General features: G+C 40.7%; 1 protein-coding gene across 1 annotated transcript; it reads left to right on the plus strand.

Annotated features, from left to right (window-relative positions):
- Nucleotides 1–575: 575 nt before the first annotated feature.
- Nucleotides 576–17,541, plus strand: Tnfaip6 (TNF alpha induced protein 6). The gene is made up of 6 exons (XM_031373379.1): nt 576–745; nt 7,134–7,271; nt 9,175–9,336; nt 12,091–12,319; nt 13,379–13,419; nt 16,864–17,541. The coding sequence occupies exons 1-6, from the start codon at nt 652–654 to the stop codon at nt 17,025–17,027; spliced, it is 828 nt and encodes a 275-aa protein (XP_031229239.1). The 5' UTR covers nt 576–651; the 3' UTR covers nt 17,028–17,541.
- The last annotated feature ends 27 nt before the right edge of the window (nt 17,542–17,568 follow it).

Raw genomic sequence — 17,568 nt, forward strand, 5'->3', positions numbered from 1 at the left:
AGAGGGAGAGGGAGAGGAAGAGGGAGAGGGGGAGGGAGAGGGAGAAGAAGAGGGAGAGGGAGAGGGAGAAGAAGAGGGAGAGGGAGAGGGAGGTTCTGTCTTGCTATAGTATGCAAGCCACACACACCTTTGTTTTAAATCTTCACAGACTTATTTGGCAATGTTTAGCAAAAACTAAAGCGACACAACCAAGACCATGAAGATTAGGGTTAAATCACAGACCCCAAAATTAACAATTCAAACAGGACCTTCAGATTTTCCCAGAGAATCCTGCTGGAGTTCAGCTTTTTTAAAAAGCTTCTGAGTCCGCACCAAACGTCACAAACTTTCTAACTGAAAAGTGTTGGTGACTGGCAGAAATAAACGAATTTGTTTCTGAGAAAGAGATTTTAATATGTTGGATGCTCATCCTGCTCCCTCAGTTCTGGTTGCCAATGCAAATGAGTCAGAGGGCTTGCTTGCTTCAGACACTGAACTAATTGTGTAACTCCGCATCGGAAAGTGCCATTGGAGAACACATGCTGACCTCACAGCCGAAAAAAAACTATTTAAAAGATGTGGAAACCAGATGTTTCAGCCGCATTCCAGCCGCTGCTCTGAGAATTTCTTGTGAGCAGCCCCGACATTGTAACCGGCTCTGCAACCGAAGATATGGTCGTCCTCATTTGCTTATGCGTCTTGCTGTGGGTAGAGGCTCACGGATGGGGATTCAAGGACGGAATCTTTCACAACTCCATATGGCTTGGTAAGAAACTTCACTCGCGAGCTTCCATGTTAGGAATATCGATCCATGACATCATATAGGACTGAATAGAAGGAGTGAAAAATTCTAGCGAGTTCAAAGCAGGTATTTTCACAGAAAATACCTTAGAAAGAGAGACAGTGACGGACATGTCATTAAACAAAGAAGTTTTCTTTTAAAATTTAAGGCTGTCCTTTTATACAATGTGTTGTTCAACAACAACAACAAAAAAAAAACCAGAGGTTAAGATATGCTAACATTGTAGAAATATATTTCAAGATTTCAAAGCAGATATGGTCGCTGACTAATGGGTATTTCTTTATGGAACTTAAACCCTACTATAATGTTGTTTTGTTTTGTTTTGTTTTGTTTTGTCTTTCCGCTGCTTTGGCAGTACGGTTTCAGGTGAGACGGAGCATGCGGAGCTTCTGCAGCAGCTCTGAACTCCGTGGACTCTGAGCTTAACTTTTCCAACTGTCTTCCAACTGTTCTAACAAAGCTAGAGTGTGGTACAGGAAGGAAGATGGACATGCTTTGTCCTTTTTAGTTCGTTCCTCAGGTTCGGTTCTTTTTGTCATGGAAGTACTTTCCTAGACCTTCGGTTAAATGGGGAAAGCTCTTTTTGTTGTTTTTGTTAAGTGTAAAGAATGACTTGGGCTAAACGCTGAAGATGAATAAAAGACCAATAAATGAATATTAACACAGAAAACTCAAAATTCCCGTCCCAGAAGCACTCAGAACAATACTGGAATCCTTATGATTCAAGTTGATACTACATTTTTGTTCATTGTATTTAGTAGAACAATTTTTTGACTGTTTGTTGGGGGGATCATCTTATTCTTGTACAGAATAATAAAAGAAAATAAAGACAAAGCAAAATTAACCTAGATCTTGGTTTTTTGCTTGCTAGGCAATACATGGCTGTAGACAATTTTTCCCTCTCAGTAGGGTTCTCTGTGGTGGAAATTGCAGCCATGAGGATTTCATTAACAAGCTGGATTTGAAATGCACAGCCTTGCCACCTCTTTTTCCAACTAGTCGTGGTATGACCATTTGGTCAAGATGGGCTCTGAAATTTGGTAGACATGTGCATACAATCCAACTGAGGTAATACTCACACATTTGTCAGAAATGGGGAAATACCATTAAGCTAGTAGGAATTCAAGTCATATGGGGAGATTTTGAAAGGCTATCAAGTTCTCCTGGGATGGGGTGATTTAAAGTCGTTGTTTTTGTAATGAACGTATGTGTATGCTACCAAACTGTAAACCTCAGTAAAAAGCAGTTCTGCCCTGGAGGTGAAGCAAAGCAAGCCCAGCCTTTGTGGAGAGCACACTGCAGAGGCTTGAGACCCTGGCAAATGCTTCAGTCTGGGACAAATTACTGACCAGTCAGAGCCCAGCACAAATTGGTTACAGTTGGTTGGGTCAATATAATATTAGAAACTGTTTTGAGAGAAAAGAGAGCTAGATTCAAAGGGGAGGATCTGAGAGCAACTGTGAAGAACAGGACATTTGAACCCTCTGACTTCTAATTTCTTTAATGGCAACTTAAAAAGAAAGGGACAGACAGACAAGAAATCAGTCAATGTGGATTGAAAACACCAAAGACAGAGATCAATTATTTTCAGTCTTCCTCTTGAATCTGCAAAAGGCAAGAAAGCTGCATACTATAAGCTTCTACTAGGGGGCTACTGCTATCACTATTCCCATTCACTAGATGAGGAAACTGAGGCTCAAGTAGTGATATCTACAAGGTTGCTTAATTCCTCCCCCGAAGAAGCAGCGCATGGCAGAGCCTACAATTCACTGTTGTCATTTGCCAAAAAATAAAATAAAAATAAAATAAAAATAAATAAAAAACAAAAAACAAAACAACCCCCCTTTTTTCAGTTTTATAAATTAAATGGCAGAATAGAAAAAATGAATAAAATATTGTTTCTTTAGATACATGCATCTTTTTTTTTTCTTTTCCCCCTTCCCTTTTCCCTTTTGCTCCGGCCCCACTCGCTCCAGCCCAAAGATTTTTAATTTGTTTCTCATTATGGGTGGTTGTGAACCACCATGTGGTTGCTGGGATTTAAACTCATGACCTCCGAAAGAGAAACCAGTGCTCTTAACCGCAGAACCATCTCACCAGCCTGACATGGGTATCTTTTAAAAGTTAGAGTTTCATTGTGCTAAGTTTTGTCTTAATACTTAATACTTTAAATCCATAAATATTTTTAAATAACAAATAATACTTTAAAATAATAATGGTCCTGATTTTGTACTCCTAGTACTTGGGAGGCTAAGGGAGGAATATTGGGAGTTCCAGGCTAACCTGGAATACATAGCAAAAACTTGCCTCAAAATAAATGAGTAAGTAAAGTTAAAAAATACATATGTAAAATGCTTTGTTTATAACTATCTAGGCAGGATCAAGTGGGGGGTGCATGCCTTTAATGCCAGCACTTAAGAGATGCCTGTGAGTTCAAGGCCAACCTGGTCTACATATTGAGTTCTAGGCCAGCTAAAGATAGAAAATGACATTGTCTCAAAAAAACAGACAATCAAAACAATTTCATATAGACTTGTTCTTGAGCAAGAAGTTCCGTAATCACTAAGACTCAAGAGGCTGAAGGAGGACAATAGAGAGTCCATGGTAAGCATAGGCTATATAGTGAGACCTCACCATAAGTTATTTCATTAACTGCATTAATTAAATAGTCGAATATGTGCATTGAGAATTCTGCATGTTTGCTCTTTTGGAAAAGTAGCATAAAAACATTTAACACACTGAAATCATAGCACATGAAGTTTGTGATTTCTGTTAGTATGATATTACCCAGACACATGGCATCAATTTCCGGTAGTTTTGCTTGTCTACTTGTTTTTAATTACTGGCAAGACAGTTTGAAATTATTTTCTAAAACTCCTTGTTAGCACTTCCCGAGAAATGTCTTTCAAATTTGGAGTAAAATATTAAGAAAAACAATTTGAAGAAGAGTTGATATCCATTAAAATACTTTGTATAGTTTTTTGCATAATTTTTTTACTGTAAATTCTTGAAATACAGATAGATTTCAACTTTTTTTAAAGGTGTGTCCCACCTTGCCTGAATACATATTTTCTTTCTTTTTTATTTCATTTTATTGGTGTGTATGAGCACACTGTAGCTGTACAGATGGTTGTGAGTCATTATGTGTTTGGCTGCTGGGAATTGTACTCAGGACCTCTCTGCCAGTCCCACTAGCTCTGGCCCGCTGGCTTTGATGTCATTCACTATAGCTGCCTCCAGATGCACCAGAAGAGGGCGTCAGATCTCATTACAGGTGGTTACAAGCCACCATATGGTTGCTGGGATCCGAACTCAGGACCTTCGGAAGAGCAGTCAGTGCTCTTACCTGCTGAGCCATCTCGTCAGCCCCAGATTTCAACTTTTTAATTAACAACAATGTTTATGATAAATAATTAAATTAAGCATGCATCCTTTTTCTTTACCAAAAGACAGAGTGTCTCAGATAAAGATACTTAGTTCAGTGTGGTAACACACATCTTTTCATTCCCTGTGCATTGTTGTTTTGGCTGTGGGTATGTCTTTGCGAGGGTGTTGGATCCTCTGGGACTGGAGTTACGGACACTTGTGAGCTGACAGATGGGTGCTGGGAATCGAACCCTCATCCTCTGAAACAGCAGACAGTGCTCTTAACTGCTGTGCTATCTCTCCGAGCCCCAGTGGCACACAGTTTAATATTCCTACTTAAATGGCTGACAGAAGAATCACAAGTTCTAGACCAGCCTGGGCTACACATCAAGACCCTATGTTAAAGCAAAAACAAAAACAAAAACTGAGGCTACAGAGATGGCTTGTGCATTAGTTAAAGAGCAATGGTTGATCTTTCAGAGGACGGGGATTCCATTCCCAGCACCATCCTGGGCAGCTCACAACCACCTGTAACTCTAATCCCAGCAGATTCAATACCCTCTTCTGGACTCCTAGGCACACATGTGGTGCACAGACATACATGCAGGGGGAAAAAGCAATACCCATACACATAAATTTAAAAATTAATTTTAAAGACAGATAAATATATTTTAGTTGCCTGCTCATGTACATCTTAATTCTTTGAGGGGACAACAGGGTCTGATCTATAATACCTAAGAAATTCCATCAAGCTGCATGCTTAAATGAGTAAGGAAATTAATGACTGTGTCGAGGCTTTGCCTCATGAAGTCATTTAGAAGGTGGAAATGATCTCCATGGGTGATGATCTGATGTTGCTAGCATTTTCTGGTCCATAAACGTGGAATGTAAGCTCGGGTGTTAGAGTGCTTGCCTAGCATCCAAAAACCATGCTTGGGTTCCTCAGTACCAAATAAAGCCAAAAGGTATACGGATAATCCCAGCGCTCAGGAGGTGAAGGCAAACAGAACAGATTTCAAGGATTTCCTCGCCAGGCAGTGGTGGCACACGCCTTTAATCCCAGCACTTGGGAGGCAGAGGCAGGTGGATTTCTGAGTTCGAGGCCAGCCTCATCTATAGAGTGAGTTCCAGGACAGCCAGGGCTACAACAGAGAAAGACCCTGTCTCAAAAAACTAAAAAGAAAAAAAAATAAAATAAAACAAAACAAAACAAAAAACCAAACCAAACCAAAACAAACAAACAAAAAAAAAAAAAACAAAAAAGTAGTTCCTCAGCTGTAAAGCTACTTAGAGGGCAGCCTAGCACATGAGACCTTGCATCAAAACAAGTGAGCATAGCCAGGCAGTGGTGGTACACACCTTTAATCTCAGCACTTGGGAGGCAGAGGCAAGTGGATTTTGAGGCCAGCCTGGTCTACAGAGTGAGTTCCAGGACAGCCAGGGCTATACAGAGAAACTCTGTCTCGAACCACACAAAAAAAAAAAAGAATGAGAATAAAAATAGCAAATTGACTGTTGTCCTCTCTAAGCATGGAGTTTTACCATTTAATTTATGAGAGCTGGAGTCTAGAAAAGCATAAAATATAACCAGCATCATTTCCCATCACACTGTGGCAGAGTCAGCTTTAGTTTGAGGAAAAGAAAAAAATGAGTAGAATTAGGACATATTTCTGGATCTGTGTCTTATGTGTTGAGACATTCGAGAATGCACTGGAAACATCTCCATGGTGGCCGACTGGACGGATTGGTATACAAAAGCTTAATAGAAATCTGGACAACTCCCTGGGTGGTTCTATTAGCAGTATTGGAGATAAACTTGTGACCATTGTCTGGGGAATCTCTTCACATTGTTTCTATGGAGACATCACTGCAGTCCCCAAACAATTCATTGAAACAGTGATCCACTGGAAGACAGGGTGTGTGTGACTTGCCATTGCCTGACGTATGTTGGGAACAACACATGAGCAAACAAGTCAGGGGAAGAGGGTAGAGGTGTGCCAGTTTTTTCTCAGTCATGTTCACAATTCTTTTCTTTTTTCTTTCTTTTAAAAGATTTGTTTATTTTATTTACATGAATATACTGTAGCTGTCTTCAGACACACCAGAAGAGGGCATCTGTCCCATTACAGATGGTTGTGAGCCACCATGTAGTTGCTGGGAATTGAACTCAGGACCTCTCGAAAAGCAGTCAGTGATCTTAACTGCTGAGCCATCTCTCCAGCCCCAAATCTCTTTTTCTTTAGTGCTCTACTACGAGGATTCTGTCAGATTTTTCTTACAGTGTTTAAGTTCTTTACTAAATGTTCAGCTATATCATCTTAATCAAATTGGCATGTCCTCCCTCTTTGTGAGCTTTCATTTTACTAGTTTATTTCCTTCATCTACTATGGACCTATTCAAGCATTTTTATGGCTTTTTTCTTTTCTTTTTCTTTCTTTCTTTTCTTTTTTTCTTTCTTTCTTTTCTTTTCTTTTTCTTTTTTCTTTTTCTTTTTCTTTTTTTTTTTTTGAGACAGGGTTTTTCTGTGTAGCCCTGGCTATCCTGGAACTATCTCTGTAGACCAGGCTGGCCTTGAACTCATAAAAATCCACCTACTTCTGTCTCCCTAGGCTGGGGTTAAAGGTATGTACCACATTGCCCCACTTTTATGGCTCTTTTTAAAGCCAAAGGAATACTAAAACTGTATTACTTGTAGTTAGTCTAGAAATACAATACAATGCTATATTTAAAACTTTCTTTCCTGCTATCAGAAACTATTTATATTCTAGTCTTTATGCATCCTATATCCCCGTAAAATTCTCCTTCATTCTCTCCCCTCCTGGGGCAAAGCTTTCTAACAATAAAAACTTAACTACCATGGCAGCTGACCTAGAAAGTTCTTTGCCAAGATCATGTATCTGATGTAATCCTCCCGCTGAGAAAAAAAATTTCCTTTGTTCCACAAGAAATGAATAATAGTGCATTGATGACGCTCTATAATCCACAGAACAAGCAGCAGGCGTATACCACAGAGAAGCTCGGGCTGGCAGATACAAGCTCACATATGCAGAAGCCAAGGCCGTGTGTGAATTTGAAGGTGGCCGTCTTGCAACCTACAAGCAGCTAGAAGCAGCCAGAAAAATTGGTAACTGATTTGATAATATTTTTTCTTCTTATTCACTCTCAGGGGATTGGGAGGAAGTTCACCTTTTCCATAACTCTCATTAAAATTTTTCTCTCAAGTCCTTTGGGGTCGTTCTCTATGTTGTGAGAATATCTGGGCTTCCCTCATTCCTTCTGCCTAGAGTCAGAAGTTCCTGGTAACAATATCTCATGAGGGTTGGGCCCCATCCAGTGAGAATTAAGAGAATACAAAGTCATGGCAGAGATACAGGGAGCTTGGGTGAGGGGTGGACATGACGTTATCCATCAGAAGGAGCTTCATTAGAGCCTCCTAACACCATCAGGGGCTTCAGAAACGTGACTTGAAAATCGGGAGAACAATCAGAAGTAAGATGGGGCCTTTAAGAGAGAGAGAGAGAAAGAAAGACTTGGGGAGAGCGATCGAGGGGACTTTAAAAACCTGGAGAGGGTCTTCATTAGCAGAGAGCTTCGGGTGGGAGAGCAGGTGAGACACCCAACATTTATAGTTTGACACAGACCTAGACAGAATAGGTTTTTGAGTCCTAGGAACAAAGGGAGGTTTCAGACCAAAATAGGTTTCTAGGGTGTGCCTGGAAGCTTCACTCATGTGATTTAGCCCAGCAAAGCCTACACTATTTTTATACTTTATTCAAGACAAACACACAGCAGTAAATTATCCCACAGCAGCAGAAAGGGATCGTTTCCAGGATCTCCACTGATAAGCAGTATCCAAGGATTTTCAAGTCCTATAGATCAAACCCAGGGCCACGCCCTGCTGCACAGGCTCAGGCATGCAGCCATCAACCTACATCCACATCTCCTTTGTGCTTATTTGCTTGCTTCTGTGACTTTTATTTGTGTGTTTTTGTTTTTGTCTTGCTGGTCTCAAACTTGTGTCCTCCTGCCTCAGCCTCCTGAGTAAAGTTATTATGGACATGAATACCCTGTATATTCTAAATCAGAGATTGTTCCTAATATCTACCATAACATGAGCACCATGTAAATATAGAACTGAGAAAATAATGACAAGAAGGAGATACATGTACATATTTAGATGTACTTTTTTTGGCAGAGATTGGATTTAGGGTATCGGGCATCTGAGGCCAATGCTCGGCTACTGAGCTACAGCTCATCTCAGATGCAGTTCTGTAAGGAAGCTACTTTCATTCCCAGTTGATTGGATACACAGATGAATGGCTGAGCGTTTTCACTTTAATGCACACCCAGCTTCTCAGACAACTGCCCAAATGACCTGAAATCAATGGTTCTCATACTCACCATGACCCTTAATTCTAATCTATCTGCATTTATTTTTCTTTTCAAATAGGACCACTAGCTAGTAAAAGTCAGAATTCATATTTTATAGCCAGGCATGGTGGTTGCATGCCTGCAACCCTGGTAGCACTAGGAGTTAAGGGCAGCCTGAGCAAAGAGAGAGTTTAAGGCCAGCCTGGATGATAGGAAATCATGTCTCAAGAAAAAACGGTGAGCCAGCTGCCATGGTGGCTTTAATCCCAGGACACAGGAGGCAGAGACGGGATCTCTGTGAATTCGAGGTCAGCCTGGTCTACAAATCAAGTTCCAGGATAGCCAGGAATATGCAGTGAAACCTTGGTCTTGAAAACAAAACAGAAAAAAAAAAGATGTTTCATTTGTACTCAGACTTTGGCTTAGTGGTTTGTTGGTGATGCTAGGGTATTAACCTGAGGCCCAAGGCTTGGTATTCTGCCTCACTACGCAGCCAAGTCTGACCTTGAACTTAAAATCTTTCTGTCTCAGCTTCTGGAGTACTACAATGTCAGGGTTTTCCTATTTCTCAAGGGTTGGCCCCTTGAGAAACTTACAAAAGGAAGTGGCAGTCTTTTTCCTACTAAACAAATCCCTCACTTCTCTTCCTCTTTCAGGATTTCATGTCTGTGCTGCTGGATGGATGGCCAAGGGCAGAGTTGGATACCCCATTGTGAAACCTGGGCCCAACTGTGGATTTGGGAAAACAGGCATCATCGATTATGGAATCCGGCTCAACAGGAGTGAGCGGTGGGATGTCTATTGCTACAACCCACACGGTTTGTTCTTTACAATGATAATTCTGTGCTTGCAAAAGTAGTTACAGAAACAAACAAACAGAACAAGGCAAAGCTGTTACCTACAAAAGAAAACAGCTTTTCCGTCTAAAAATGAGTGAACATGGTAATGGTGATGAAAATATTATACCCACCATTCATAGGTCCTTTCTTGCTGTTCAGGGACCTGAGCTGTGTTTCCCTCCTTCATATTCCCACTAAAGAATTATCCTTTGTTTATATTCTTAAGGTTAAAATGCAGACTCTTCCTTTCAGATACATTCTCCGAGAAAACATGACAATGTTTACTTATCATGTCACAGAGCCTTTCTGGCATTTGCTAGCACACTGATGTGATGAAGTGTTGGATCTACCTTATATGAAATTCCATATCATAGTAGAAGCCACAGTCTAGGCTCCTGTCACAGGGCAGCCTTGCATGTCCATAAGCAACATATAGCACAAAATTAAGTGGATTCCAAGTAGAAAGAATTTTGCTTAGAGCTGGACACTACATATTATGAAATATGATGCAGTGAGTGGGTATCTTTGGCAGGCCCATGCCAAGGTGTTACCCTGAGAAATCACACCATGCAACAGATTTGCTGTAAAAGAGGTTTATTGGAGGAAGGAAGAGGAGTGAGGGCCTGCGGAAAGGATAAAGGCAGGCAAGTGGACATGTAGACAGACAGACAGACAGTCAGACAGACAGACAGACAGACAACAAAGCCATGAGAGCAGAAAGAAGTGGGCAGAGGGGTGTGTATGTATGTGTGTGTGTGTGTGTGTGTGTGTGTGTGTGTGTGTGTGTGTGTGTGTGTGTGTGTTTGTGCGCGTGCGCAAGTGCAGAAATGGAGAGAGGACACTGAGAACAGAAAGAGAGCTTCGGTGGAGGGTAGGGCCTCTCCCTTCCCCACCCCTCAGACCTGGTGGTGGAGGCAGGTCATAACATTAGGAGCTGCTAGGTCCCTGAGAGTAGGCCAGTGGAACTGCTTGTGCACTAACACTACACTCATTCAAAACGAAGTACAAGGCATTTATCACAGGACTATAACCAACAATCATTTTGGTTCCTTGTTTGTTTGGGTTTTGTTTTTGTTATTGCTATTGCTGGTTTGGGGGTTTTGTTTGTTTTGGTTTGGTTTGGTTTGTCTTTGTAAAGACAGGGTCTCTTTGTTTATCTCTGTAGAGCAGGCTGACCTCGAAGTCACAGAATGCTGGGATTGAAGATGTGTGGCACCATACCTGGCCCAAATCAATTTGTACACACCTCAACGCTTTTAGTACCAGCCTTTACTATACTACTGTCATTGTTAATCACTACCAGAGTCTAAAGTGAAGCTGGGTTTGGTAGCATATGTCTTTAATCTCAGCTATTGGGAGACAGAAGCTGGCAGATCTCTGAGTTTGAGGTTAGCCTGGTCTACATAGTAAGTCCCCAGCCATCCAAAGCTGTATAGTGAGACCCTATCTCAAAAATACACAACAAAGCCAAAGTATAGAGTAAATGAAGCGGTGTTAATGAAAGGGAATCTTCCAGAACCCACTGTCATCTAATAAAGATGCTATCTTAATTCATAAATGCTTATAACCTGCCGCCTTCTCTCCTGGCAGCTAAGTACTTCTTATTCTAGGAATATGTACACAAAATCCTTTCTCCCTCCTTTCTCTCTCCTTTCTCCCTCCTTTTTTCCACCCTCCTCCCTCCTCCTCCCTCTTTCTCCAGGGTATCACTGTGCATTCCTGCTTGGTCTCGAACTCACTATAAAGACCATGCTGGCTTCAAACTCACAGAGGTTCTCCTACCTCTGTTTCTAGAGTGCATCGCCACTGTCAATATGTACGACTGTTCTCTTTACCAATTAGAGTAATAGCCAGGCCTGTTTGCATAGGCCTATAATCCAGCACTTGGAAGATAAAGGTAGGAAGACCAAGGTTCAAGTCCTGTGTTGGCTGGATAGCAAGTTCAAGGCTAGCGTGGGCTATATAAGACCTTGTCTTTAAAAGACATATAACAATATTAATAGCTACTTAGTGACTATATTCTTGCTTGGCCTGGTGACATATGGCTGAATCCTAGCATTCCATGGACTGAGGCAAGAAAATTGAGAATTTAAGGCTAGTCTGAACTACAAATGAAATTTCCATTTTTTAAAAAAAGAGTATTTTTAGAAAAAGCTTTTAAATTGGAGAGACAACACAGCCATGATAGGGCTTGCCTTGCGAGCATGGAGGCCTGAATTCAAGATCCAGAACGAACTTTCTGTTGTTGATGATGATAGGGTTTTTGTTTGAGACAGAGTATTTTTACACAGCAATGACCTACCTGGAATTTCCTGTGTAGACAGGCTGGCTTCAAACTCACAGAAATTTGCCTCTTAGGGACTGAGGTGAAAGTCCCAGAACTCATGCTAGCTAACAAACAAACAACCAATAGCCAGGCATGGTTACACACACACACACACACACACACACGCACACACACACACAGAGACAGAGACAGAGACAGAGAGAGAGACAGAGAGACAGAGAGAGAGAGACAAAGAGAGAGACACACATACACACAGAGACAGAGAGAGAGAAAGACACACACACAGAGAGAGAGAGAGGATAAATTTTTAAACTTAAAGAAAATTTAGAAATTATTATTAGCTATAAACTTATATGATGTATTATAGATCATATATTGTGATTTCTTTGGTACTTCATATACAAAGAATATATAAGGTCTAAGTGAACTTTCTTTTCCTATTTCAGCAAAGGAGTGTGGTGGTGTCTTCACAGATCCAAAGCGAGTTTTTAAATCCCCGGGCTTCCCAAATGAGTATGATGACAACCAGGTCTGCTACTGGCACATTCGGCTCAAGTACGGTCAGCGAATTCACCTGAGCTTTTTGGACTTTGACCTTGAACACGATCCAGGCTGCTTGGCTGACTACGTAGAAATATATGACAGTTATGATGACGTGCACGGCTTCGTAGGAAGGTAGGAGCTGTTTCCCTACCCAGCACGATCAGAGAACTTCCGGTATTTAGCTGACACTCCTTTAGCTTTCTCTCTGGCGTTCCTGTGATAATTGTTCATTATCAGTCTTTCTCCTCACTCCAGCAGAAAGAAATCCTTTCTCCTTCTCCTCTTTCTCCTCTCCTTTTTTCTTCACCTCCCTCTCCTCTCCTTTCTCCTCTTCTTCCTCCCCAACCTTCCCCTCCTCTTCTTGGTCTGCAGACCTGGGACTGCAGACTAGCCTTAAACTCATTACATAGTTCAGGCATGCCTTGAACTCCTGATGCTCTTGCCTCTGCCTCCAAAGTGCTATACAGGCATACTTCATCACACCCGGCTTCCATATAATGTGCCAAGAAAGGATGTTTTTCTTAGCAGGTTGTACCTATACTTACTATAAAAGCACTGACAGCTGCCTTTGATTGTTGTTATAAAAACCTCATTGTCTAGTTATTTAAACCTTCACATGAATAAAGTGATCAAGTCAGTCCCTCCCTCTCTCGCTCTCATTTTGGTTTGGGGGCAAGTCTTCTGTAGCCCAAGCTAGCCTCAAACTCACTATGTAACTGGGAATGGCTTTGAATCTGATTCTTCTGCTCCCAACTCCATGTTAAGAAAAATAAGAGCCAGGCAGTGGTGGCACATACCTTTAATCCCAGCACTTGAGAGGCAGAGGCAGGTAGATTTCTGAGTTCAAGGCCAGCCTGGTTCACAGAATGAGTTCCAGGACAGCCAGGGTACACAGAGTACTCCTGTCTCAAAGAATCAAAAATATATATATATAAAATAATAAAATTAAAATCATTCATTGGGAGGCAGAGGCAAACGGTTCTCTGGTCTATATAGTGAGTGAGTCCCAGGTCAGTCAGGGTTACATGAGAGAGACCCCATCTGAAAAATAAGTTTGTTTTTTTTTTAATTAGAGAAAAATGAGCCATTATTTGTGGGAAAGAAAGTGTTTTGTTATAAATATGGGCCAGATCAATAGCTGTGTACTTTGTGTGTATGTGTGACCTCTCTTTTCTAAAAATTCCCTTTCAGATACTGCGGTGATGAACTTCCAGAAGACATCATTAGCACAGGTACTAACCGAGTCACTGCGAAACTTCCGTTTGCTTTTCCACAGTGCCCTCAAAGTTATCACCGTTCCGGCTGTATACACTTGAGAGGACTGGAACGCAAAATAGTTCATTAGCTTGCCAGAAAGCCAGTTCTTATTGTTTAAAGAGTTTTGGCTAGCTCTGTGATCACAGTGATGTGTGTGGACAGCTCTCGTTGGCAGGCAACAGCTTAAATCCACCAGTTCCTAAGAACTGCTATTGGCACAAGGGTCCAAAGTGGCAATAAATGTGTAAGGACTGGCACTCGCTCAGTAGCAGAGCCCTTGCTTTACATATGCAGTGTCCTCAGGTTTGACTCGCAGCGCAGATGAGGATGAGGATGATGATAAGGGCAGAAAAAACTCATCCAAAAAGACTGAAATGAATTATCAAGTAAGCACAGTACCCATTGTAGTAAACAAATGCATTGTTAGTAGCACATTTCTTTCTCAGTACAACATCCTTTACAGTTCTAGAGATACTTACAGCAGCCATTGCATAAGAAAAGAGAACTTAAGCAGGCAGTTATGCCTTTGATTCCAGCTCTCAGGAGGCAGATCAGGCCAGCCTGGTCTACAGAGTGAGTTTCCCAACAGCCAGGGCTGCACAGAGAAACCCTGTCTTGGATAAAACAAAACAGAACCCCAAAACAACAACAATAACAAAACAGAAAAAGTGGGGAAGCTAAACCCTGATAAAAAGGTTTCTTGTTTGCCCACCACAGGATTCTTTTTTTGTTTGTTTTGTTTTAGTTTGGTTTGGGTTTTTTTTTTTGGGGGGGGGGGTTGTTTGGTTGGTTGGTTTGTTGGTTGGTTGGTTTTCGAGACAGGGTTTTTCTGTATAGCCCTGGCTGTCCTGGAGCTCACTCTGTAGAACAGGCTGGCCTCGAACTCAGAAATCCGCCTGTCTCTGCCTCCCAAGTGCTGGGATTAAAGGCGTGTGCCACCACTGCCTGGCAGGATTCTTTTTGTATGCTAATTTATGTAGTAAATCTCAAAAGGTTAGATATAAAGGAAATGTTTGTTGTCACACACAGACATATACACACAGACACACAGACACAGACACAGACACAGACACACACACACACACACACACACACACACACACACACACACGCACCTAGTAACCTAAATTCATCATAATAGGCAGCACTACTCTTTACGTTATCCTAAACTGCTTTTATTTTTTTATTTTTTATTTTTATTTTTAGCTAAAACCATCATTTTCTCCAAAATCTTTGTTTTCTTTCTCTTTCCAGCACCAGCACTTGGCATTCTGATAGTGTCTGCTTTCTCTCCAAGTCATAAAATTATCACAGTGCTTCACACCTAAGAACAGCACAGCTCAGGGCCCAGCCACACCCAGTCTTGCCATGGAGTTCTGAGGTGTCATTTTTACAAGCTCTCTACTCTGTCCTTGAATGATTACTGTTGAAAGCTTATTAATTTGTTATTGCTACAATCCAGGGAGACCCACTGTAAATAAACCTCTTAGCTCTCTTCTCTCAAGGACAGACTCTATGTTAACAGAAAACATCTGAATGAGACTGGCTTTAGAGTTTTACTAGGAAGTTGAGGCCTGAAATTTTTCCTTCAAAGACCAACAGCAGAGCTGGGTGTGAAAGCAGAGGCAGGAGGACCACTCAGGAATTTAAGGCTAGCCTAGGCTACATACAGTCTCAGGGCTACCACCTGCAAATTTTGAAATAGAGTCCCAACTAAAATTGGATTTAAATTCTATGTAGCTGAAAATCAAAACCATAATCTTGATCCTCCAGTCTCAGTTTGAATGGTTCAAGCCACTCATGCCTAGCTAACCAGGGCTTCCTTCACAGTACAAATACAAAAACAAACAAACAAAAATTTTGATCAGGTAAATCTTCCAGTGTCAGAAAAATACATTGTGACGAAGGAACATGAAGTCTGCAGTCAGGCTGCCTGGGCTTGAGCTAGCCTCAGCCAGATGACATCAGCTCCATGGCTTTGGCAAAGGTCGCCTTGACGCAAGGTCATGTCTATAATAACATGTAATATATATGCTTGGTTTTTTAAGGATTGAGGATCTAAGTTAAGAAAGGCTTCCAGGGCTACCAAGATGACTCAGAGGTTAAGAGCACTTGTTGCTTTTGCAGAGTCCTGACTTCAGTTCCCAGCACTCACACAGTGATTGACAAACATCCCTAAGTCCAGTTCCAGAGGCTCTGATGCCCTCTTCTGACTTTGGAGGGACCAGACTTTTATGTGCTGCACACATACACATACCTGCAAACACAGCACTCATGCACATAAAATAATGGAAGTACATATAAAAATAAAGTAACAATTTTTAAAAGATGCTTCCGCAGGTAAAAGTGCAAAGGAAGATTCACCTCCACGAAGTTGACCTCTGACCTCACATACACACTCTGACAAGCTCTCTCACACACAAACACCAACAACAATTCCATACATGCAATAATAATGTTCTATTAAATCTTTCCCCCTGGAATATTCCTATATGTTATTTGGCACTTTCTGGCCAACATGTTAAGGTGCATTTTAAGTCCACAATAGGAAGTAGGCCTCTAGGTTTATTTCTTGGCTTTCTTTTTCTTTTGTTTTATATTAATTTATTGATCAATTTACTATTATTATCATTATCATTATCATTATTACTATCATTTTGTGATAAATACACTCTCACTCTATAGCCCTAGCTGGTCAGGAAATCATTATATAGACCAGGTTTAGCCTTTAACTCACAGACTGGTAGAAGCCATCACATATGGCCTTAAGTTTGCTTCTTTTTTTTTTTTTTTTTTTTTTTTTTTTTTTTTTTTGGTTTTTCGAGACAGGGTTTCTCTGTGTAGCCCTGGCTGTCCTGATACTCACTCTGTAGACCAGGCTGGCCTCGAACTCAGAATTCTGCCTGTCCCTGCCTCCCAAGTGGCCAAGGCGTGTGCCACCACCGCCCAGCTTAAGTTTGCTTCTTAACAATGGAAAATTTGCTGCTGCCCATCAGTTAGAAAATAGCCCATCCACACCTCAAGTTCTTATACTTCTGTGGATCAGGCCATAAGATAATTACTTTAATTGTTTGATGCTATGGATCAAATCCAGAATCTCAGCATGCTAGGCAAGCACCCTATCTTAAATTGTATTTCATTTCATCTGGAGAGGCAGAAAAGTGCAGGAGCATCAAGCCCTGGAGAATCTTCTAAAACAGAAAAGACTTCTCCTGCATGAGATGAGAGGCCCAAAGTTAAATATAAAACTCCCTCACTGGCTCCTCTGTACAGGGCAACTACAGACACTAAACATGAGAAAGCTTGTCCGCACTCATTTACATTCTTATCTTTTCTTCTGTGAGATGAGACATCATCGAATTGTGGGGCAAACCACTCCAGAGTAACCTCCCTGTTCTTTTGTGTGCCTCCCCACACAGGAAATGTCATGACCTTGAAGTTTCTGAGCGATGCATCCGTCACAGCTGGAGGCTTCCAGATTAAATATGTCACAGTGGATCCTGCATCTAAATCCAGTCAAGCCAAAAATACAAGTACTACTGGAAATAAAAAGTTCTTACCTGGAAGGTTTAGCCATCTATAATTAAAAAAAAAAAAAAAAGATGTTCAAAACATCCAGTACAATATTTATATTTGTATCTCTTGGACCTCGTTTGTTCTCTCTTTTGTATTTTTGTTATTAACATGTATTTATTATTTTTTCAAATGTGAAAGCAATATGTAATTATGGGGAAAATTGACAAATACAGAGACCTTCAAATGAGTTAAAGAGAACTCATAATTCTGCTACACAGAAATAACTAATGTTAAAGTTTTTTAATGTTTATCTTTCATTCATTTTTCTACTTGTAATATATGTATATATGTAACTATGATTTGTGTTTGAATTCTGCCTTATGTATAGTTTTGTAACCTGATATTTTTAACCTTAACATTTTATAGCTCAAGCAATTCCCAAGATCACTGAGTTTTCTACAAAATGGGACTTTGAGTAGCTGTAAATATGATTGTTCCCTGCTTTATTTAAGCTAAATTTATATTAGGATTTAAGGTTGTTTTCCATAAATATTGCTGTAATAAATACCCTTGGACATAAATATTTTGTAGTTTTTTTTTTTTTTTTT

The sequence above is a fragment of the Mastomys coucha genome, unplaced genomic scaffold (assembly GCF_008632895.1).
Source record: "Mastomys coucha isolate ucsf_1 unplaced genomic scaffold, UCSF_Mcou_1 pScaffold15, whole genome shotgun sequence".
In the NCBI taxonomy this organism is placed as follows: domain Eukaryota; kingdom Metazoa; phylum Chordata; class Mammalia; order Rodentia; family Muridae; genus Mastomys; species Mastomys coucha.

What these genes read in the sequence shown, in the direction of transcription:
- Tnfaip6 (XM_031373379.1), top strand. Translation starts at nt 652, where the DNA reads ATGGTCGTCCTCATTTGCTTATGCGTCTTGCTGTGGGTAGAGGCTCAC. An exon ending in AGAAGCAGCCAGAAAAATTG is followed by an intron (nt 7,272 to 9,174) that starts GTAACTGATTTG and finishes TTCCTCTTTCAG; the next exon opens with GATTTCATGTCTGTGCTGCT. An exon ending in CTATTGCTACAACCCACACG is followed by an intron (nt 9,337 to 12,090) that starts GTTTGTTCTTTA and finishes TTCCTATTTCAG; the next exon opens with CAAAGGAGTGTGGTGGTGTC.